This window comes from Talpa europaea (genome assembly GCF_964194135.1).
Source record: "Talpa europaea genome assembly, chromosome: 5".
Taxonomy (NCBI): domain Eukaryota; kingdom Metazoa; phylum Chordata; class Mammalia; order Eulipotyphla; family Talpidae; genus Talpa; species Talpa europaea.
In genome coordinates, this window is record NC_140071.1 from 40,391,643 (window position 1) to 40,416,450 (window position 24,808).

Genomic DNA, 24,808 nt, shown 5'->3' on the forward strand with positions numbered 1-24,808 from the left:
CAAGAATCCGGTTCCCCAGCCCCTCAACGGCGACCTTTACTTACTGGTTCGTTGGAGGTGCGGTCAGCGGGATGGCCACCTCCTCCTCCTCGTATTCTGGTCCATCCAGAGAGTCCCCCTCGTCCACGGGTCCCAGGCCCGCGCCCAAAGTGGGTAGCAGAGGCGGCGGCGGCAAAGGAGGGAATCCGCCGCCCGCCCCGAAGGTCTCAGAAGGCAACGCAGTGGTCCCCCTGGCGAGCGCCATCTCCCCTCCAGGTCCAGCGGGGGCAGCGCCAGCCACGCCAGCAGCAGCGCCTCCCCCTGACAGTCCGGCTCCCCCCAGGACCCCAGGCACAGACCCGGCTCCCAGGAATCCTGCCCCCAAAGCGGCTCCACCGCCCAGCGTCCCCGCCGCTCCCGAGTCCGCCAGCCCCGGATAGGGGGCGGCGGCGGCCGCGGGGATCTTCACCCGGCACACCGCCGGGTAGGCGCCCGCGCCGCGCCGCCCCGCAGCCCCGGCGGTCACCGGGCCGCCCTCCTCACTGCCGGCCTCGGCCGCCATCATGTTGAAGCCCGCCCTGCTCTGCCCAACCCTGCCCGCCCGGGAGCCCCGGGGGCCACCAGGCCCGGGCTCCGCGCCGCCCCGCCCAGGCGCGTCCCCCCGTCAGCGCCCCGGGCGGAGGAAACAACAACAAAAGACGCGAGCCCGCCGCCGCGCCCCCTCCTCCGGCCGGGCCCAGGCCCCCGAGCCGCCCGGGTTACGGGAAGCGAAGTGGGCAAAAAACCCAGCGCCGGCACAAACGCCGCCCAGACCTTCACCTCACACACCCACACTCACGCGCGCACACATCGCGCACAGACGAGAAACTTCCTGGCCGCGCTCGAGAGGAAGGGACGCGCAGGGGGAGCGGCCCGGGCGGCCGCCGCTCCTACCGCCGCCGCCGCCGCTTCTTCACCACCCCAGTTCCGGCCACCCCCACCGCAGCCACAGCCGGGGCCGCTGCCGGGGCTGGGGCCGCGGCAGCCGCCTCATCCTCCGCCGGGCTGGAGCGGGGAGGGGTGGGAAGCGGAGGAAGGGGGGCGGGGCAGGGGGAAATGGACTGAAGTGCTCCCAACCTGGAGCGCTCAGAGAAATCGCGGAGAGAAAGGAAGGCGGGGCGCGGGAGGAGGGGCGGGGGGAAGGAAGGGCGGGGGGAGGCGGGAGGGCCGCTTCTGCGCAGGCGCCTTCCCGGCGCGGGGCGGGGGGGCTGGGCCGGGAGGGAGGAAAAGGGAGAATTCCCGGGGAGGAAGCGGCGGGGGCGCGCCGTGCGCACACGCGCTGGCGGCGCCGCTCCGGGGCGAGCGCGTGGCGGCTCCGCTCCTGCTGGTCGGTGCCGCGGGCGGCGCGCGCCGGCCGCGCTGGGCTTTGTTTGATGGGCCGGTGGGGCGGCGGGGAGGCGCACGCCAGCCCGCGTGGAGACGCGAGGCCGGGGGGCTGGGAGGCGGTGGAGAGGAGGGAAAGGGAAGGAAGATGCCGCGAAGCCGCTGCGCTGCTTCCCGACCGGCTGAAGAAACACCCTCAGCCGCGGGCACAGAAACCTAATGCCGGGGCTCGGGCGGCGGGGCTGGGGGGGGCGGGGGAGGCGGGTGGTGCCTGCTTCAAAGGTCAAGGCAGTACTCTGGGTGTTTTTTCATTTTTGTTGTATCATTCAAATAACTATGATTACTGCAAACCAAAAACTGACGCTCTGAAACTCGAGAAGAAAAGGAAATACACAAGTGTACGTAAAGTCAGGTGGCTACCACTACACTGGTTTTGTTTTCTTCAGCCATATCTCATTCATTAATATTCTCTCTCTCTCTCTCTCTCTCTCTCTCTCTCTCTCTCTCTCACACACACACACACACACACACTTAGAGTGCCAGTGCAAATCTGTTGGGTACTAATAAGGTCTGAAGAATAGGGGTGCCACACACCAATCTTATCAGTGCTCTTTTGCGCACTTGTGTGGTTGTAAGGCTGCAGGGCATGCTGCACATGCCACGTTGTGTGAACCTATAGACCACCTGCGGGCAAATGTCAAGATGGGCCCCAAAGTGCCACTTCTAATTACTTAGTTTCAAAAATTATCGATAAACTAAAATCTCACCTTTAGTAGAGCCAGAGAATGGTTCTGCTTGGTCTTTTATACTGGAATATATATATATAAACTATATCAGCAGTGCCATTGTATGAAATTACAGTGCTGGTAATTTACCATTTTGGATTCATATATTAATTTCCACATTAACTTAAGCATTGACCACTATTTTCTCTACTAAGGATGATTACTTGGGGAGCACATTGGGGATGGGAAAGGGCATTATAGGTCATCAAAAAAGGAAAATATCTCTAAAAGATGTGACAGAGTGGTCGCAAGACATTTGCCTTCGAGGTTTACATAGCTTTCTTGCCAAATCAGCCAAACTTGAATAAACAGTAAACCTGTGTACTCCATGGGGCTTTTATATGTTATACCACCTGCTATAAATTATACTACTAGTCACACGAGTGGTCTCAGACTAGAATATGCTAAGAACTTATTAGAAATTTAAATTCTTGGCCCCTACCCCAGACCTTCTCAATCAGAAACTGTAGTAATTATAGTTTAGTGAGCCCTTCAAGTTTACACAATTAAGTTTAAAAACCTCTATGCTATGGTATACTATTTAAGGACGTAGTTAATACCTAAAAAATGACTCTAAAAGAAAGAATACTAGATGAGAAAAACTATAATCTTGGTTAGGTGGGTACAAAGGACATGTAGGTATTAGTTGCTAAACTCTGTAGGGTAAGGAAAAAGTGTCAGATTTTTCTGCCCTCCCGCCATTAGGATAGATGAGGGAACCCTGTGGTCCTGAATGCATGCCTGATGGCAGGCACCTGAAGTGGGTACACCTCTGCTGAGAGACTGAGTTTATAAGGGCGGCGTCATGGAGATGCCAGCAGAAGCCAAGAACGAACAGAAGCTGAGAGAGAAGCAGAGAACGCCGGGGAGTCCAGATAAGAGTGAAGACTTGCTGAGGCCTGCCAGCCTCCCGACCCCCCCCCCAGCACCCCTGCCTGCTGTGTACCTGGCAAATCCCAATAAAAATGCCTGCAAAAGCCACTGAGGGCTCCAGGACTCGGACTCCTCCTTTACCTGGTCTGCTGGATTAGAAAACCTGCACTGTGCCCATTCCTGTTCTGTTCCCTGCTGTCTCTGGTGAATCCTCTCACCCTCCCGCGAATCTGGCCTATACCCCGGTTCTTGTATAAATAAATAAATCTTAAAAAATATATTTATTTTATTTATGCATACAAGAACGGGGTCTAGGCCAGAGGTGTGGGGAGGGGGAGGGGGAGAGAATTCACCAGAGACAGAGTAGGGAGCAGAATGGTGGATCTACTGAAGTACCTGCTGAGAGGATCGAACTCATGCCACAATGGCTAGCTATAGCTTCACAGCGCTGAGACTTTAACCTCTGAACCACGAGGGAGGCCCAAGTCTTTTGAATTACATAAACTCAGCTTCCTGAGATACTCACCATGTGTTAAGATCTTCTTTCATTTTTCTATGGCTTTATTAAAAATTGGTTTATAGACCTGGCATCTTAGTTTGGATTTTCCCAGAAACAGTCTCTGAAACTAGGATTTGAGTGTTAAGCCATTTATTTTGGAGGTGATCCCAGGAAATTTCAGTAGAGAAGGGAAGGAAGCCAATATAGAATGTGTTAATGAGCAGGTAACTGCTAAGAGCATTGGGGGATTAATTCCATTGGGGAGCTCTGGGAGACAGCAGAGCACCTACTTGAGAATTGCCACACATAAGGGAAGAAGAAATCAGCCTCCATTTGTCATTGACTAAAGGCTGTTCTTAGAAGCACGTATCTTCCTTCCAATACCTGCAGCACGTGTGTGTGCAGACTGAACATCTGGCATCGCTAGAGAAAGCCCTCTGTAGAGAGGTACTGTTGTTTTCAGTAGGAAGCCATTGCAAGCACAGAACAGGTGAATGCCAAGGGGTTTGATCTTGGCACTGACAGTACCTGCTACATTAGGGTCTGAAGAAGAACTAATTTTCTGTTAAACATAGGTACTTTGTAATGTTATATGTTATACTTAAGTCAATATATATTTAATTTACCCTACTCTATGACTTACTAAAGCCATTTAACTGAAATGATTAGGAAGCTTATTCAATGTTAATGGTGGTCTGACTTAGATGAGAACTTATCATTTACCAGTAATTTATTACTGAAGTAATGCTGATCAGAAAGAGTGGCTTTCTAAGACTATTTATTGTTTGATTCCAAACATATTTCCTTAATAGGTATTTTGAGCTAGATAATATAATGAAAGCAAAGATGATTATGCATTGAACATAAAATAGCCTATTGACAACCAAATGGGATTGCGACAAAGGAATATGGTTGGGGTCCTGACACCTTCATGGATGCTCTGCAGCATTTTTGAAGAAATTACATTATACCATATTTTATTTATTAAAATGTGTTTCCAGGGGCCTTGCTAGTGGCGCAAGGGGTTAAGACACAACCTATAAAGCTATCCACAGCCACTGAAGCACGAGTTCGATCCCCAGGCCAGGAAGCTACCCACATAGCATAGTAGACCTCTCCTGACTCGCCCACTGCTCCCCTCAGCAATGTGTTTCAGTCAGTCTGCCTGTTCTGTTCCCCACTCTGTCTCTGGTGAATCCTCTCAATCCCCCCCCCACACACTTCTGGCCTGTACCCCAGTTCTTGTATGAATAAATAAATAAATCCTTAAAATAAAATGTTTCCAATTTGTGCTGTACAAAATTTTAAAGTTGGCAAATTGTTTCTTGTTCATTCTCTATTTCACAACCCTCAAAAAGTATGACAATATCATTATCTTGAATTCACATATCAGCATGTTTTTGTGTTCCAAAGGTGTGCTCAATTCACTTCAAGTGATAAAGGTATATGATCAGGATTCTTGGGAATGAAGTTAGGAAAAGAAAACTGTTCCGCAATAAAATGTCTAGTCTCTTAGGGAACCATATATCTCTTATTGTTCAGGATCAAGAAGCAGCTCCAGAGTACTAACAGACAAGCTTGTGGTCACATCTGAAGAATGGGGACCAGGCTATTATCTCCTTTAGTGGCAGCCCTATTTCCATGTCCCTACTTCTCTGTCACTATTTCCTCCTATTTCTCTGCTCAACACAGCAACTCCTTCTATTGATTGTGAATTTACTCCCATTATAAGCCACCTTCTGTCTATACCTCTCTGCCTCATGATTGCTGCTTAACTGTGCCTTCCACTACTTTAACTCCACTTTCAAGTATTTATTAAGTGCCGGAGAAACTGATGAGCCAAAATAGGCATGATCTTTGCTCTCATGGAGCATATAATTTAGAGAGAGAAGTAGATAGTTAATCAGCTGGCCATTTAAATAAGTGCAGCACTAAGATAAATCATATTAGGGGAAGAAAAACTAAACTGGTTTGAAATCTTTATGTTTTTTAGAGTCACTTGACAGAGTCTTTGTTGAGTGTTCAGAATGTTACAGTGTAATGACGCAAGATAGTAAATCAGCTGCAAACCTGGGATTCTGGGACAGATAGACTGTGTTGGAATTACTCCTATGTCAGTGCTAGCCCCGTAATGCTGGTCAAGTTAATGTCTTTGAATCTCAGTTTTCACGTCTATTATATGTATGGATAACAGCTCCTATTAGTTTAGATTTGGTTCCCCCCAGACAACCCCAGGACTAGAATTGGATTGTAAGTTATTTGGGAGCTGATTCCAGGAAACTCATTGCAGAAGAGAAATAAGCCAGAGAAGGAAGCAAGTCAATAGTAGATACAAAATCAAATAGGTAATCATTGTGGGTAAGGGGTAGCAACTCAATTCCATAGGGGATTTATATGAAACCATATTAAACGGCCTCAGAGTTATCCTCACAAGAGAACTAGATTGGGGGTACTTAACCTTCAAGTCCCTTCCATCTTTGGTGAAGGATGTTCCTAAATTCTTTACCTCTCCATACTTATGCTCCATGCCCACATGTGAAGCAAAGTTCCCAGGGAGTCTGCAGGTAGATTTCATGGCCACATAACAGAATAGTTAGTGACAAGAGAATATAGCTGGGGTCCTGACACCTTCAGGACAATGGATCTTAAACTGGTTTTCTTTTGAAAGATTTTTTCATTTATACAAGAGCTGGGGTACAGGCCAGAGGCGCGGGAGGGTGAGAGGATTCACCAGAGACAGAGCAGGGAGCAGAACAGGCAGGCAGACCAAAAGCACTGCTGAGGGGAGCAGCAGGTGTGACAGGAGAGGTCTGCCACGCTATGTGAGTATCTCCCTGGCTGGCCTGGGATCCAACCCGTGCTGCAGAGGCTGCGGACAGCTTCACAGTGCTGCGCTCAACCCGCTACACCACCAGGAAGGCCCATTAAGCTGGTTTTATGAGGATTTGAGATAATGAAATAATGGAACAAAGTTCAAAAAACTGTGTCCTGTTGAAAGGTAAAGATAAACACTTATGAAATGATAGCATAATAATACATTGCAATATAATTCAAAATGTAATTGTTACCATGAGTAAACATGTTAGATTTTGCAATGTTAGCTGAGAAGAGTCAGAGGGCTTGTGTCCTACAGTAAAACTGCAAGCGTTTCCTTGAGCTGCAATTTACTTTAAATCTTAACTCCTTTAATGAAAAAAAAAGGGAAGGAGAAAAGGAAAGGTGACAGGACAAGATGGACATCTTTCTGAGGCAGAGAAGGAAGCAACCAGTTTTACTAGAGCAGAGAGTTCATAATCAGAAAGGAAGAGGAAGATGAAGTTGGAAGTTAGAGCAAAGTTATGAAAGATTTCTTAAAGTTAGTCACAGGCATTTGGATTTTATCCTGAGTCAAATGGACAGCTGTGAAGATTGTTGAACAAAGACAACTATCTTGGAAATAAAATTCTAAGGATAAACTTTGAGAACTAGAATCTTAAAAACAACACTGGGTTGGAGTTCAACTAGTATAAATCCTACTCACTGCAAAAATCTAAAGATCTGTGACTTGGAGAAAATGCGAACATTTTCAATCATAAAGTGGTTCCCATTATTGAGCAGAGATATCCTCCTAGTAAACTACTCACATTAGTAGTTTATATTAAACATACAGCCCTTGAAATACTTGAAGGTAACTAATAAGTCCTCAAGAATATCTCTTTACACAAAATGCCTAGTTGCTTTCATAATATTTCAAATGGCCACATACTGATCTCCTATTACCATCTTGTGCTAATCTTTTTTTAAAGATTTATTTATTTATGTATACAAGAATTGGGGTGAAGGCCAGATGTGTGGGGGTGAGAGGATTTACCAGAGATATAGTGGGAAGCAGAATGGGCAGATGTACTGAAATACGCTGCTGAGGGGCGCAGCAGGCAAGACGAGAGAGGTCTATTGTGCCATGTGGGTGAGCTCCCTGGCAGGGGATCTAGCTCATGTTGCAGTGGCTGATGAACCCCTGCACCACCAGGGAGGCCCCTTGATATTGCTCTAATCTTTTGGATAAACTCCCATCCTCACTATCACTTGATAGTGATGCCCTACATAATAGTTAAAGATTTATTTTGCTCAATCTAATATATAAATCATATGTATCTTATTATGTTGCTATTAATACAGCTTAAGATTGTATGTATCCTCATCTTAATTGTTCATCAGCATCTAAAAATTGGTTCTTCCTTCATCTTGAAATATTTTCTTTCCTTGGCTACCAAAGCATCATATTTTCTTAAATCACTCTCCTCAACTCTTTGCAGATGATTTCCGTTTTCTTAAATTCAAACTGTTGGGTGTACCCTTCACTTTCTTCAGTATTACTCTTCCTAAATACTTAATGTAGATTCATACCTTTAAATACCCTGGTTATGCAGATAAGCCCCAAATAAATCTCTCCAGGCCCAGGTTGTCCTCTTAGCACAATATTTCATCTCTATTAAGATATTTTATGTCCATTAAAACTAACCCTTGAAAGGTGATCATAGATCTGAGGGGAGGGAGAGGGAAATGGTGGAGAGGTGAGAATCGGGGGCCAATGCATTAGACTGGGGTGGAGGACTATCAGTATTTTGGTGATCAGAGAGCTAAGGTGACCACACCTGAGAGGAGAAATCCTATACTGTAAAAAACAAAACAAAACAAAACACCTAACGAGGATGTCAAACAATGATACTTCATTAATATATGAGATAAATAAATACCTTAGGTTCAAAGAAAGCTTTTGAATTCACCAAACATAAAAGCTCCTCCTCCAAAATTTCCACATAGAAAAGGTATTGTCACTCCTCTAGTGGCCAAAAATCTAGATAACCGCATTGATTCTTGTGTTTTTCTCGTATACCACATTACCTACCTCTCTTCATCAGTGTATCCTGTCAGCTTTTCCTTCAAAATATATCCTGTATCTGATTGCATTCCATTCTTTTCTATTACACCCTGTTTAAGTCACCATCTTGTTACCTAGCCTTGTATAATGAATTTTCTAGCAGCTTTTTGCTTCCATTTTTATTCCACTGTCTATTCTATACACATTAGCCAGAACAACCATTTTAAATTTAAGTCAAAGTACCTTATATACTTTTTTAAAATCCTTTCATCAGACATAATAAAATGCAAACATCTTCCCATGATTTATAAGACCCTGCATGACAGACGCCTCTGCCTTTCTCATAAATTACAGCCCCTAACACAACCTTTATCCTTCTAATATAGTCCTGTCAACTGAATGTTTTGCTGTTTCCTAGTATATAACATTCCTACTATCTCAAAGCCTTTAAACTTACTAAACCCTCTGCATGAAAAACTCTTCAACAAAGCTTTGCTGGCTCACTTCCTTCCTCCACTGGACTCTACTCAAATATCATATTCTTATAAAGTTCTTCATTAACCAATCTAACTACAAAAGGCTTCTACTCACACTTATGCTATTTGATATTTCTACTTAGTGCTTCTCAGCCCCTGAAGTTATATAGCATTTTTATTGGTTTACTTGTTTATTGTCTACTCTTATTAATAGAGTACGGGCTACATGAGAGCAGAGATTTCTGCCTGTATTGTTAACTGTTGTATTTCTTCATTTTGGACAGTGACTTCCACATAGTAAGTGCCAAATAAATCTCTGGGGAAGGAGATAAGAATTAAAAAAAAGGAAGGAGAGAAGGGAGGAAGGAATCAGAATTCAAAGCAATTTGCATGCCATGGTTGAAAAAATTTATGTGAACACACACATATATACAATAATTGCTATTGAAATATCTTCCCTATGAATATTCATCAAGTCATGTCACTTGAATGCTGTATTTATGCAACCTATAGAATGTAATTTGTGCATTCCTTTAGGTTGGATGTAATATTTCAAACTTACAAGAAATTTCTAAAAATCCACTTTATATAATACAAAATATTGATTATTTCTTCTACCTTTTTGGTATCTGTGATAGTTAACTGCATGTGTCAACTTGACTATGGTATACTGCCCAGTTATTTAATTAAATGCTATTTAGATGTTAGTGTGAAAGTATTTTAAAAATATGGTTACAGTTGACTATAAGTAAAGGAAGTAACTCCTCATAATATGAGTGGTTGTATTCAATAATAGTTCAAGACTTTAAGAGCAAAAACTTAGGTTTTCTGGAGAATTTCTCCTTCAAGATCAAATTCTCAGCTCCTGCCAAGTTCAAATCCGCCCTACAGATTTAAGACTTGCCAGCTCCTTGATTGTATAGGCAAATTCCCTAAGATACATGGAGATATAGAGAGAGGAATCACTTCAGAGAACTATCTTTATTGATCTCTTGAGAGAGACTTAGAGCTATAGCTATAGATTCTGTATAGTTAGGTTACTATCTTTATTTTCTCTCTCTCTCTCTATCTGTCTATGTGGGGGAACCCTAACTGATACAGAGCCAGATATTTAAAGCAAATCATGTGCATTATCATGCAAATCAACAAATATAATGAACAAACAAGAAATATAAGGCTAGCAACCTCTCTGGTTAAATAGATACATTTATCCATTATTAAATAGATACATATGATTAATGAACAATAAATCCACTTAACCTATTTTTATTTTATTCCCATCTGTATTGTGATTTTGAAAAATACCTTGTTAATTTTAAAAAGAATATCTATAGCAGTATTCTATTACCATTTGATAACTTTATTAAAATAAAAAAAATAAATGAGTGCTTGGTATAGCTTAAATCAATTTCTTCTTGGTAAAAATAGCTAATGATGGTGTTTCATTCTATACTCAAAGTAATTGGTTAGTAATCTTTTTGAAAGTTTTGTTATGTCTTTTATATTTGTTAAGCATTTATGGAAATCTTATAATCTTTTTTTAAGAAGAAAACTAATATTTTAAAATTTTCTGTGTTAGATCTCATTTATTTATTCACATATGCATACAAGAACTGGGATGTAGGCAAGAGGTGCGGGGGTTGAGAAGATTCACCAGAGACAGAGTGGGGAGCAGAAGAGGTGGATCTACTGAAATACACTGCTGAGGGAAGCAGCAGGCAAGACCAGAGAGGTCTCTTGCACCCTATGTGGGTTAGCTCCCTGGTGGAGACTGAACTCACAATGGTGATAGTGCTGAGACTTAACCCCTATGCCTCTAGGGAGGCCCCCCATCACTTTTATTATTTTTTGAAAGATTTATTTATTCATGCATAGAAAAACTGGGGTATAGATGAGAGATTCAGGGGGTGAGAGGATTCACCAAAGACAGAGTGGGGAGCAGAATAGGTGGATCTTCTGAAATATACTGCTAAGAGGAGTAGCAGGTGAGACAGGAGAGGTGTGCTGTGCCATGTGGGTTAGCAACCTGGTCAAAGATCATAATCAGACTGTACTGGTGATAGTGCTGGGACTTTAGCCCTACACCATCAGGGAGACCTGAGACCGCTCATATAATTTAATCCTGTCAACAACCTTATGAAATGGGTATTACCATTACCACTCAGTAAACAAGGAAACCAAAGCTCCCAAGATTAAAGTACCAAAGCCACGCTATACCACAGTATCATAATGAGAGCATGTACCCAACATCTATCTTCTGGTTTCTCTTGTAATCGTTACAACACATTGAACTTTTCAGGGAATCCATGATCACATTTTAAGTTCTTTCAGTAACCCAAGACAAATTTTATAAAGCTGGATGTTATGGCACATTGAAAACAATCATATATTCTTACTCGTATACTTAGTATACTCTTATTTGTATCAAGGATCCTTCTTAATTTGCTGTCCAGTCAAGGGAATACTCTGAATAGATGAGAGGACAGGGAGTTTGTAATTGATTAGGTGAGAAGCAATGAAAAAAAAGGTTTTGTTTTTTTTTTAAAAATAACTCCAGGGACCTCTCCTGGTAGTGCAGGCGGTTGAGCGACACGCTGTGAAGCTGTGGGCACCCTCTGCAGCACGGATTCGATCCCGGCCAGCTGGCAAGAATCCCATATGGCGTGGCAGACCTCTCCTATTCTGCCTGCTGCTCCCCTCAGCAGTGTATTTCGTCAGTCTGCCTGTTCTGTTCCCCACTCTGATTCTGGTGAATCCTCTCACCCTCCTGCACTTCTGACTGTACCCAGTGCTTGTATAAATAAATAAATCTTAAAAAAAAAAAAAATAGAACGTTCTACACAGAGATTGTTTCTTTAGTCAGTTTGCCGAAAAAGAAGATGCATGGAACAAAATGGCAGGAAAACTTAACAGCCAACATTATAATGTGAACAATCCATTAGTAATAGATTTCTAGGACTATTTGTTTCTGAAGCAAAATTGACTAATAAAAGCAATCAGTCTCTAATATAGAATAAAATAGAGTGAAAAGTAATGATGATTTAGAGATGCTAATGAATTGGAAAATGCTGCATGTTTATATGGTCTAAAATCTTAATTATGAATAAGGTTTTGCTATTATTGGAATAACCAAACATATCTTCCATAAGATTTGAAGACTACCAAAGATTGAAAAGGCTTTAAAAATCTGAATGCTCTAAATAATTGTATGCATTGATTTGTGTACAAAATCTGAGCAATTGTGATAGCATAGGTTTTTTCTTTTCTTTTTTTTTTTTTTTTTTTTTTTGCTTGGGATGGGAACTCTTTATTCTTTTGACTGAGGTATTAAACTTGATTTATATTTTCAGTTTTGTCACTTCTCCATTTGCTCTGTTTATTAATAAATCTTAACACTGATAAGGGCTTCTAAATTTGTACTTTGCTATTTAGCATACATATTTCTACATCCTAGCTAATAAAAAGGATATCCATTAAGTTTCTGTAATTTTTGAGGTGAATGAACCATTTGGAATGCATAACATGTTTTTTTTTTTAAATCAAAGCAAATATAGGAGGTTGAAAAACGCAATGCCATATTATTTTCCCAGTCAGCTAAAAATTTATGACTTATACACATACCCTGACTTGTTTAAATTGTGCTTTTCTCAAGTAAAATAATAAGTACTTAAGACTTGGCATTAACCAAAGCATAAGATGATTTTGGCCTGAAGTTTCCTAAATGCATTATGTATTGATGTTCTTATTTCCTGGCTGAGGTCGTGGACAATATGTTGCTTATATAATATATGCTTATATAAGCCTTAATCTTTGAGAAAAAAGTTCTACTGAACTAATCATAACTTAGAGGAATAAATTCATCGATTAAATAACTTTTGGAAGATTATGTGATTATACTTTATATTATTTTTTTCTACATTTTGAAGCTGTAAAATCATATTATCTTGTTCACCAGATATAAACAAAAGTTTTGAGATTTTATTAATGGAATAAAGATCTATCATTTATCTTCATCTAAAATAACTTTCAGGCCTCTCTGGTGGTGCAGTCGGTTGAGTGCAATGCTGTGAAGCTGTCCATAGCCTCTGCAGCACTGATTTGATTCTAGGCTGGCCAGGGAGATACCCACATGGCACTGCAGACCTCTCCTGTCTCACCCACTGCTCCCCTCAGCAGTGTCTTTAGTCCGTCTGCCTATTACTATTCCCCCCACTCTGTCTCTGGTGAATTCTCTCACCCTCCTGTGCCTCTGGCCTGTACCCCAGTTCTTATATAAAAAAATAAATCTTTAAAATAAAATATAATAACTTGCTATCCCTTACAGTAACTATATTTATTTTCAAATTTATTTAAAATTTTCTTATTTGATTAGTTAAAAAAATACTAACATCTTTTTTGTTATTTAGGATATACATGTTATCTATAATTATTTACAACTATTCCATTGTTTAGCATTAAAATAATTGTACTGTTTCACATTCCCAAAACTTATATTAATCTCATTTTCTATAGTAGCAAATTCATTATAATTTATATTCTTGATTACTGGTTTTGATATATGAGCATTTATTTTTTTCTTCTGTAATTTAAGAGAAAACAAAATCAAGCAACGCTTTGGCAAGATTTAAAGATTCTGTAAGGATAGTGCATAGTGATTAAGACCCTATTAATTGTTTATCTATGAAACTCCTCCCAACTCCTTTCTTGCCAACTGAATTTTAATTTTGTTCGGGATGGTATACTTCCTGTTGAAGTGATGAATCCTATTGCTCCAAACCAGTCTTCAACAATAATGTTTCCTGTCTGACATTTAATTTCCCAGCCACCTTTGTAACTAAACAAGGGCATGTGATCTATTTAGGTTCCCTTATGACTTCTAGATTTGTGTCATCATTAAAAGGACCTTCTCCTTGATGAGATTGTTTTAGAAATTCTTCTAAATTACACTCTGGTGGCTTTATGTTTCATATTGTATGTTGTTTATATCTTTAAGTCACCTAAAATTTATTTTTTTTATAGGAGTAAAGTAATCATCCACCTTTTTTCTCGCTTTCTAAATAGAACTTCCTCCTTTCATGCCCCTAGTTATTGCCTTTACTCTGCTTTTACTTACATTGCACACTAACCCTGCTTACAAAACAAAAAACAAAACAAACCAAAAACAAAGCTTTGACTGTCAGACTGAGATATTATTAAAGGAGGAAGTAACAAATAAGACTTTCATATTTTCAGTAACTTTGCATTCACGGAAAACTTCCATAATATTTGAAAATATGGATAATGTAGACCAAGAATAACCTGCTTACAATATCTCTTCCTTCCTCCACCTCATACAAACAGCCATCTTGGAGTGAAAATGCCAGGAGGAAAAGAGAAAGCTCCATGAATATAAGTGAAATATGATAATTTATCCAAAATTTTGCTGAGAATTTTTTTGTATGTGAAAGACATTTCTGGCATTTTTCAAAAGTTAAACAAAGGCCATTTATAGTTAAAAACTATATTTTTAACAAAGGAAGGGATTACTTCCTGCTTTGTTAGAGAAACTGTGCTTCATGTATTCCTATTTCCTCTGAATGGATCTTGAATTTTTTTACAGATAAAAGCAGAATGCAACCATTTACAGTTATGACCCAGGTTAAGAACACAGGTTTACAGCAAGACCCTCTTTAAAATAATGTTCATCCTTATTAATAGATTACAAAAATTTTTTTTATAAAACTGGCAAATCAAATACTTGTTGAAGTTGGGTATAGTATTTGGAGGTTTATTTTTAATTTACTTTTATGTACATGTGAAAAAGTTCTATAATGAAAATAAAAATGATATTTTAAACTTTCATTAGTCATTTATACCTTAATTTGTGTAAAAATCCTTAGAACAGTGTGGGGATCAGGTTTCCAGCAAAAGATGAGGAGGGCTTACCTGAGAGAGATGCATTCATACAACTGGGAATGAAATGTTACCATATTCCAAGTATTTGGAAATGACCACTGTCAAACCAATAGAAAGAAAAAATCTGAAAGGTTGACAGTACAAAAATGACCTGAAGACATCTACCAAAAATTCCTGAAAACACTATGTCTTTCTCTTAGATGGCAGTGACATCACAATACTCCATTGGTGCAGCTAACTAGTTGTTATGAGTCAATATCACACCTCAACTTTTAGGACATTATGTCATAATTTTGAAACTATTTATTGTTTCTTTTATGATCAAAGGTTCATTCTCTTCATTTTAGTGCTGAACTATTAAGGTACATTTAGAATCTACTATAGAAACAGTATGGCATTTAGAATAAGCAAGCAAACAAAGATACATGATCTCTGATTTCCATTTCAGTTAAAAGATTCAAAATATTTTTAATATAAAATGAACTAAAGAGTTTGATGTTCATTAAAATCACATTTGTTTAAATTCTCACTCAATTTTTTTTCTAATCATGTAGCTTCACTTTTACCAGGATTCTCTTCTGAAAAAATGTTAACGAAAAGAACTAAAGGAAAAGGTTGGTGAATGTGGTAAGTGTGTGAGAGTGTGTGTTTGTGTGTGTGTGTGTGTGTGTGAGAGAGAGAGAGAGAGAGAAATAGAGAGAGGTGTGTGGAAGGGACCAAGAAACATAAAAAAATGCTAAAAAAGAAAAAAGAATAATCAAAATTTGTTTTCAAGTTTGCCAAAAAGAGTAATTGAATGGAATTGGAATAAAATCATAACACTGGCTTGCTTTGTGTAATGGAAAAGTGACAAAAGAAGAATAGACAGGAGAGAAAAAAAAAGTATAAAAGTGGGAAGGAAAGTTGTGTTGTATTATTGTTTTATTTTATTTTACTTTGGTAGGCAGAGATATAAAGGAATTTTGGGAAAGCAAGATGTACAAAAAAGGCTTTTATGAAGTTTTGAAGGGTGAGTGGAATATGTAAAATTTGCCTTTAGAGTCATCTGTATTTATTTTGGATATATTTTCAAGTTGCCATGAGTTTGAAGTTGAAATAAATTAGGCTCAATTTTATTCAAGTTTCAATTCAATAAAATAAATTTCACTTAATATTAGCCTAAAGTATGTGTGTTAATGCTGCTACTAAAGGTCACCATTATAAAGATGTTCCATTAACTTCTTCACCAACAACTCAAATATTGGTTAAGCTTAAATTAAAATACTGGCAAGAGATGTTATATATGGAAAACTATTTGAATTCATTTCAGGACAGAGTATAATGAAAATACCACAGGTATCATTTTTACCTAGAAACTGTTTGTGTTGCAGATCTGCCACATACAAGTTGGAGGACATTAAACAAATCAACTTAATGAATTTATATTTCTAAATTTATAATTTTAATGAATTTTTTAGTTCTAGAAGTTCTATTTGATATATATTTTTAATTCTAGAAGTTCTATTTGATATAGTTTTTAGTTCTAGAAGTTCTATTTGATATATTTTTTTAGTTCTAGAAGTTCTATTTGATATATTTTTCAAAATTGCCTGATGCCACTTGAGAAAGGCATGATTTTTTTCTTCCTAGTTTTTTATATTGAGTCATTTGAAACATGTTGTAGCCAATATCTAATAATCCAATTTTCTAAAGTTTTAGGGTATAAGCCTGCTGTTTGTTGTGTTTGTTGACTTTAACTTATGATGAAATACTTACTTGTGTGATCTGTAATTTTGGATTGTGAGTGCATTTTAATCAAGAACTTTATTTATGGGAATCCTGCATGGTGAGTGCTTCAAGAACAGTTTGTGCTGCCTCACCTAGGCATGATGGAGTAACAGGGGCTGTATTTACCCTCCCGCTTGAAACAACTAAAAATATGGACAAAAAATATATGAAGTGATAGTTTTTAAAGACAATAGACATAAGCAACAAAGGCAATTATCCCTGGGAGATGGCAACAAATGAGGTAAACTCCACATGAAGAGGTTTCCAGAGAAAGGGTGCATAGGAGAAGGCTGGTCATTTAGGAGGGTGAAGATGCAAAGCTGAGAATGTGGAAAGGTCAAGGGGGTTAAAGTTCACAAGTCAGATTATGATGAAGCATGTTTAATTATTTTAAAATTTATTCTATTATATGTAGATTAGAGAGAAATGTGAGAGATATACGTGTGCGTGCGCGCACACACACACACACATTCTATTTAATGAAACATGGTAATGTTCCATATAGCTTAATAAACTCTTAACAGTTTCCTCTTCCTTTATAAAATTGTTGCTTTAATAATTCATTCAGGTATGGTTCTGGTAAAATAATTCAATTACTGTTTTCTGATACTCAGAGTGAACAAAACTAGGATGCTGTTTAACAATCTTTCTGCCTTAGTGTTTAACATTTTTCTCTATGCCATTTTTCCACTTTCATAAGATGTTCTTTGACTTCTTTTCCTTTGAACTGCAGATAAAATTGTTAAGAATATCTCTGTCAAAGGTGATGTATCAACCTTTTTTATTAAAAAAATATTGAGCATGGTGGCCAGATGAAAGGGAATTTTTAAGATCACATAATTTTTTAAAATATTGTTTTAATTATATATCTTATTTATTGTAATATATATGGTCAGAATCAAATTTAATGATCATTTATAACAACTGCATTAGACACTGAGTATTTGACTTCTTTGCATTATTTCAATATTTTCAGTTATGTTTATTTAATTTTACTTTATTAATGACAAATTGTTCCCTCAAATTACAATAGTGGTATATAATTGAAAATATATATAAATATGAAGGACATACATATATATTATTTATATATAATATATATAGTTATATATAGTTATACATATATATTATTTATATATATAAATAAATATGAAGGGCAACAGATAAAAAATTCCTATAATGGTACAAAACCCAATCTATTTAAAAAGTGCTATGTATCATCTTTTTAAATTTTCTTCCTGGATCCTGTAACCTTGTCTTTCTGTAACATCTGGACATCCAATATGGATTGAATTCTATCCAGTCATTTATAGTCAAAGACATATTGATGGCTTTCTGAAGCTTTACCGTACTGATTTTTTTAAAGCATGGGCTATATATTCATTTGAATCTTTTCCAATTTTATGTCTCATATTGAAAAGTAGATAGGGTAAAACCCCCAACTATTGACTGCAAATTGAACCTTAAATTTAATAGTATAACTATTCTAAATGAACAAAATCCTGTTTTATGTACTGAAAATGTATATATAAACTTTATTACACCTATATTCAAAATAGAGATGAAGTGGATTTACGGACTTATTTACTCTAAACTTTATTCTATCATTTAAATGTAAAATATGAATGGAAATATACTAGTTTTTCACAGTTATAAAAAATATCAGGAAATTGTTGCCCAAATATAAAAAAATCAGAAACTTATTTCTAAAATTGCAAGAATTTTGTATGAAAGATTCTGCCTTGGCTGGCTACACCTCCAACTATAATCTCCAGAGTTGAGCATAGTTATTACCTGGAGTTAGCCGCTGCCATAGCATATTCAGCTGAAGGGAAAGGGTTGCATAGAGAAGAAGCACTATGAAGGCTGATGAAAGTACTGAAGCTGTCTCATTGTTCCCTACAAAGTCTCATACATCATCCTTTCAATTATCCTTATCATGTAGCATGATACCTTATGGTATCCTTATCATATCCCTATTATGTAGCATAATGTCTTGTGGTTTTAAGATTGAGGAAATCCACTTTCTTGGCTGGTTTTCAGTTTGGGGGCTCTAAGTTCCTAAAGGCTGCCTACCTTTCCCTACTACATGGTTTTATCCACTTACAGGTTCTTGCTTTCCTATAGACAAGTCAGAATGTGTCTTTCTGATTTCTTCTTCTGTGATCAGATGAAAAAAAAAATGTTTTTAAACAATCATGATAAAATCACCTTATCAAACCACCTTAAGGTCAAGTGATTTGGGACATTAATTATATCAGTAACACTCTTTCTCGGTAATAATTAGAGTAGTGCTTGATTGAATAAGTGGAAGAAGATACATGAACATCAGGGACTGGGAACCTTGGGAGGCCATCTTAGAATTCTACCTAAATGAGTCAGATGTTATTAACTGGTAAGATATTATCTTACTTCAGGAACTTTAGGAAATAGCCAGATATAATCAGTAATCAGAATAGACTAACACAGGATACCTGTTTTATATTCATTAATTTCTGCTAGTATTCAAGGAACTATTTTTAACAGGTGGCATTTTTTCCTGTATTTGTATATAATGGAAATGTTTGAGTTGTAATTTTACCATGTGAGCACTCTTTTTAATTTTAGATTCATGGAATTAAAAGAAGGACCACAAGATTCTGTCACCCTTATTTAGCATTAAAGAGTGCAGATGATATGATAATATACATAGAGAACCCCAAAATCTCCACAGAAAAACTAATTCAACTCATCAATCAATTCAGTAAAGTGGCAGGATACAAAATCAACACACAAAAGTCAGTAGCCTTCCTATACACAATAAATCTGAAGAAGAAGAAATAAAAAAAAACATCCCTTTTATTATCGAAACAAAAAAAATCAAATATTTGGGAATAAATTTAACAAAAGAGGTAAAGGACCTATACAAAGAAAACTATAAAACACTGTTAAAAGAAATAGAAGAAGACACAAAGAAATGGAAAGACATCCCCTGCTCATGGATTGGAAGAATAAACATTATTAAAATGGCCATCCTACCAAAAGCAATATACCGATTCAATGCTATTCCAATCAAAATTTCAATGTCATTCTTCAAAGAAATAGAACAATTATTGATGAAATTCATATGGAATCACCAAAAACCCCAAATAGCCAAAGCTCTACTGAAAAAAAAAGAAGTAAATGGAGGCATCACACTCCCAGACTTCAAACTATACTACAAAGCCATAATCATCAAAACTGCATGGTATTGGAACATGAACAGACATACAGACCAATGGAATTGAATAGAAAATCCAGAAATAAACCCACAGATTTATGATCAACTAATCTTTGACAAAGGAGCAAAGACTATGCATTGGAGCAAAGAAAGTTTGTTCAATAAATGGTGCTGGGAAAACTGGGTCGCTACATGCAAAAGAATGCAGCTTGACCACTACCTCACACCATACACAAAAATCAACTCAAAATGGATTAAAGAACTAGACATAAGACCTGAAACCATAAAATACATAGAAGGAAATATAGGCGAAACACTACGGGATTTGCACATCAAAGACATCTTTACAGACACATCACCCAAAGCAGTGATAGTGAAGACAAAGATAAACAGCTGGGACTACATCAAATTAAAGAGCTTCTGCACAGCAAAAGAGACAATAACAAAAACAAAGAGAAACCCCACCAACTGGGAGAACATTTTTGCACCCAACACTAATGATAAAGGACTGATCACAAAAATCTGCAAAGAGCTGATGAGACTCAGCAACAACAAAGAAAATAATCCAGTCAAAAAGTGGGCAGAAGAGCTAAAAAGAAACTTCTCTGAAGAGGAAATGCAAATGGCCAACAGGCATATGAAAAAATGTTCAACATCACTTGTAATCAGGGAAATGCAAATCAAAACTACCATGAGATACCATCTCACACCAGTGAGAATGGCACATATTAAAAAAACTAGCAACAACAAATGTTGGCGAGGGTGTGGAGAAAAAGGAACTCTTCTGCACTGTTGGTGGGAGTGCAAACTGGTCCAACCACTATGGAGAGCTGTGTGGAGATTTCTGGACCTACTAAACATAGAGCTTCCACATGATCCAGCAATTCCACTCCTAGGTATTTACCCAAAGGACACAGAAACATCAATTCCAAAGAACACCTGCACCCCTATGTTTATAGCAGCACTATTTACAATAGCTAAGCTTTGGAAACAGCCCAAATGCCCAAAAATAGATGACTGGATCAAGAAGATGTGGTACATATACACCATGTAATATTACTCAGCATTCAAAAAAGATAAACACATGCAATTTGCAGCAACATAGATGGCGTTGGAAGGGATCATGCTCAGCGAAATAAGCCAAAAAGAAAAAGAAAAATACCGGATGGTCTCACTCATAGCAGGAATCTAGAAAACTTAAATAAGGGACCAGGAAAATGAATATAAGAAAGTGAAAATCAAAATCAACAAAAAACTATGAACCAGAGACACTTTTTGGGGGGTGGGGGGCGGGAGGGGAGGGATTGGGGTCAGAATGGGGCGTTTGCAATTGTATGGGGGAATATAAAAATAAAATTTATTATTTAAATTAAAAAAAAGAGTAAGGTAGTTGAGAGGCAAATTTTCTTGTTTATAGTTAATAAAACATTAAGATTCTAGTATATGTTTTTTGAATATGTGCAACTTTCAAATGATGACAGATGTGGCCATCCTAATGAGTGCATTTCTTGAAATAGAGCAGAAATTTAAATAGCTGGAATGGGTAGGATACCAAGGAAACAGACTAATCAGGCAGATGGTGACTGTTTCCTAGGGAAAGTCTGAGTAAACCAGTAACTCTGCGGCAGTGCTCTTAAAATAAAGGAACATTTGTGGACATGGAATACTTCATGTTTTTCATATATTTTTCTCATTACATTATAGAAGATCATTAGGCTTACATATATATTTTTATTTATTACCATTGATAGTATAAAATTTATTTGTTTCTCTTCATTGTAACAAAATTTTGTCAAAAATTATTGCAACTAAGATGTAGCAATAGATTTCATGTTTTATAAAACATTTTCTACTGGTCTTTTAAATTATTTAATTGTTTTGAAATGGATTTTTTAATTTAATAAAAGATCTATAAATGACCAAGTTCTGGTTGTGTAAAAAATAAAAATCACAATTAACTGAAACACATTTGCTGAAGAATGAAATCTTGCCTTAAAAAGTAGAAGTAAAAAATATATCCCAGTGGGAAATCAGGAATGGAATAAAAACACACAAAAAAAGTATCTCTGACACATGCCCCAAAAGATTAATATCCATGGCTAAAAGCATGAGGAAATGTCAGAAATAAGAAAACATTCCAGGTAGATCCTTGTCACTCTGATCCTACAACTTGTAGGATCATGTAAAAAATATAATTTGATCATGTAAAAAATATAATTTGTATAGTGATTTATAAAGATGTCATATTGCATCTCATTTCACTTCAAAATACCCTGCAGTACTTGTTTTCATTATTTTACAGATAAACACAAATACAGAGATAAATTAGTTTGCCAAATTCACAGTAAATGTGTGGCAGAGCAGGAACCAGAATTGAATCTTCTAACTCTGAATCTAAAATACTTTTGGGTTAGTCAGGAGAGAGAATGGCTATCAGTGAAAGAAATGCATTTGTTTCCACTTAGCATCTAAATATATAAACAACGCACAGTTTGGCTATATTCTTACTATAGCATACTGTAATTAGTTTATAAAGGTAATGCTTTAGGGTTAGCAAATCACACACACACACACACACACACACACCATGTATATATGACACTATGTTCACTTTCTTTCCAAATATTATGAAGAGTTTCTATTATTTCATAGAAATTTCCTTGCATGAATTTCTTTTCTTTGCCTTAGTATGAACTGAAAAAAATCAAGAAAAAGCAAGCATAAAACAAAGGGAAACTGATGGACCTTACATGGCTTGTGTTATTCATGTTGATTTCATGATGTTTAAGACACATTCCCTAAACATTCAAGTTAATTGGGGTGAATTTGAAAAAGGTGGTAAAATGGATCCAACATTTTGGGGTCTGCAATCTCACATAAGTACCAACACCATCTGGTGGTCTGCTTTTCTCCTAAAAGAGAACAACTCTCAGGGGCACAGTGATTCTATACTTAGCATCTGCTGCCTCCTTTATCTCACAACTAGCTAGAGTGCTTCCAGTATCCCCAAATCTACAATCCCTGTAGTTTTCTAATGTATGTAATTTTAAAATTCTCTTTGATCCTAGATAGAAATGCTAAGAATTTGTTTACAAAGAATGTGGATATGGAAGTCTTTGGCCAGGATAACCGGTTTTCACTAAACCGTTTTTCTTTCATTCCTTGACAAACTACTGAAAGTTATTTGCTGTTAGGTATTGTTCTTAGGACTGAATTCTAGTCAATGGATTCTCACGGTATGTGTGGTATATGATTTTTAGACCAGATTTATATGATCCTACAGACTCCTTCGTCCCTTTCCACCTGTTGAATATGGATGTCCAGAGTGATCTTTGAAGGAATGTGTATAAGCTGGTAATGATCCTTTAGTTTGGATGCTTGAATGACTGCTGTGGTACAAATCAAATCAAATAAAAATCCAATGCTCAATAAAAGGCAACCTATTGATTTGAAGAAGATATTTGCAACACATACCAACAAAGTTTAATACTCAAAATATATGAATTATTCATATAACTCAACAACAAAAAACAACCCAATTAAAAAATGGGGAAAAGATGTAGGTAGATACTTATCAAAAAAAGACATACAGCTGGCCAATAGGCACATGAAAAGATGTTTGTTATCTCTTATTAGGGAAATATGAATCAAAACAGTTGTGAGCTATCATTTCACACTTGTGAGAACTGCTATCATGAAAAGACTGGAAACAAGTGTCGGCATGGGTGTGAAGTGAAGGGAACCCTTATATACTGTTGGTGGGAATGTGAATTGGTTCAGCCTCTAAGGAAAACAGTATAACAATTTCTTAAAAACTTAAATAAAGAAATTCCATATCACTCAGCTAGCTCACACCTAGGTACTTATCTCAAGAAGGTGAAAAAGGGGCCTCCCCAGTGGCACAGCAGTTGAGTGCTGGGCTGCAAAGCTGCCCGCAGCCTCTGCAGCGCCGGTTCCATCCCTGGCCCCCAGGGAGGGTCCCACATGGCGCGCACACCTCTCCTGTCTCGCCTGCTGCTCCCCTCAGCAGTGTATTTCGTCAGTCTGCCTGTTCTGTTCCCTGCTCTGGCTTCGGTGAACTCTCTCACCCTCCCGCACTTCTGACTGTACCCAATGCTTTTATAAATAAATAAATATATTTTTTTTTTTTAAAAAAGGTGAAAAAGAACGTTTTCAAAGAAAACACTTATTGTATGTACTTCCTAGGTCATTGAGGCATATTCACAATAGCAAAAGGCCGGAAACAATCTACGTAGCCACTGACAGATTGTGGCTAAAGAAAATGTGGCATATAAACACAGTGGAATACTACTCAGCTATGAAAAGATAAAATCCTGTCATTTGCAAAAACATGAATAGAACTAGAGGGTATTGTGCTTAGTGAAATACGTCAGGCAGAGAAAGACAAACACAGTGTAGTTTCACTTATAAGTGGTATATAGAAAAAACAAACTGATAAAATGATAAAACAAAGTTTTAGCCTATAAGACCAATTAGTGGATACCAAAAGGGAAGCAGGATGGAGTTTTGATAAATCAGGTAAAAGGGGTCAGTTGTATGGTGTAAGATATAATTGGACTACTTGGACTTTTTGTGGTGAACTTAATGTAGGTATATATGCATGATGGCTTTTAATGATGCATACCTGAAACTTAGGTGTTATAATGGAATGCTGATTCAATTAAAAAAATTTTTAAAAAACACATTTTTCCTCAAGGTGAAAATCTTGTCCTTAAAAAAAATCCTACATATTACCTCAGACACTCTTGTTTAACTCTAGCCATCCCTATTGTAATTAATCCTCTACAGGCTGTACTTTGCAGTGTGGAGAGAATCACTCTCCTGGGCCTACAGTGCAACAGCTCTGTTCCTCATGCCTTTGTCATTTGCCGCTCACTTTCCACTCCAGGACTTTCCAGCTGCTTTTGAATCATGTTAAGCTGTAGCACTTGCTCATAAACCAGACACGCCCAACTTGGAAATTTAGGAGTAAAATTTCCTTCAGGAATAATTTCTTTGCAATGGGAAATAAGAGTTGGCATATCTTTTCTTTTTCACCTTCTCCTATGAACTGTCTGAAGAAGCAGTGATTAATACAGCTACTGGGAAGAC

General features: G+C 38.0%; 1 protein-coding gene across 3 annotated transcripts in view; it reads right to left on the minus strand.

Annotated features, from left to right (window-relative positions):
* Positions 1-544, minus strand: part of RASA1 (RAS p21 protein activator 1) — a gene marked incomplete at both ends in the record, with an annotated part of 88,959 nt that extends 88,415 nt beyond the window's left edge. For all 3 annotated transcript variants that reach the window (XM_084233984.1, XM_084233985.1, XM_084233983.1), the window contains one exon: positions 45-544. In XM_084233984.1, the coding sequence (XP_084090110.1) occupies positions 45-544 (500 nt within the window). The remainder of the gene's footprint in view (positions 1-44) is intronic.
* Between the last annotated feature and the right edge of the window lie 24,264 nt (positions 545-24,808).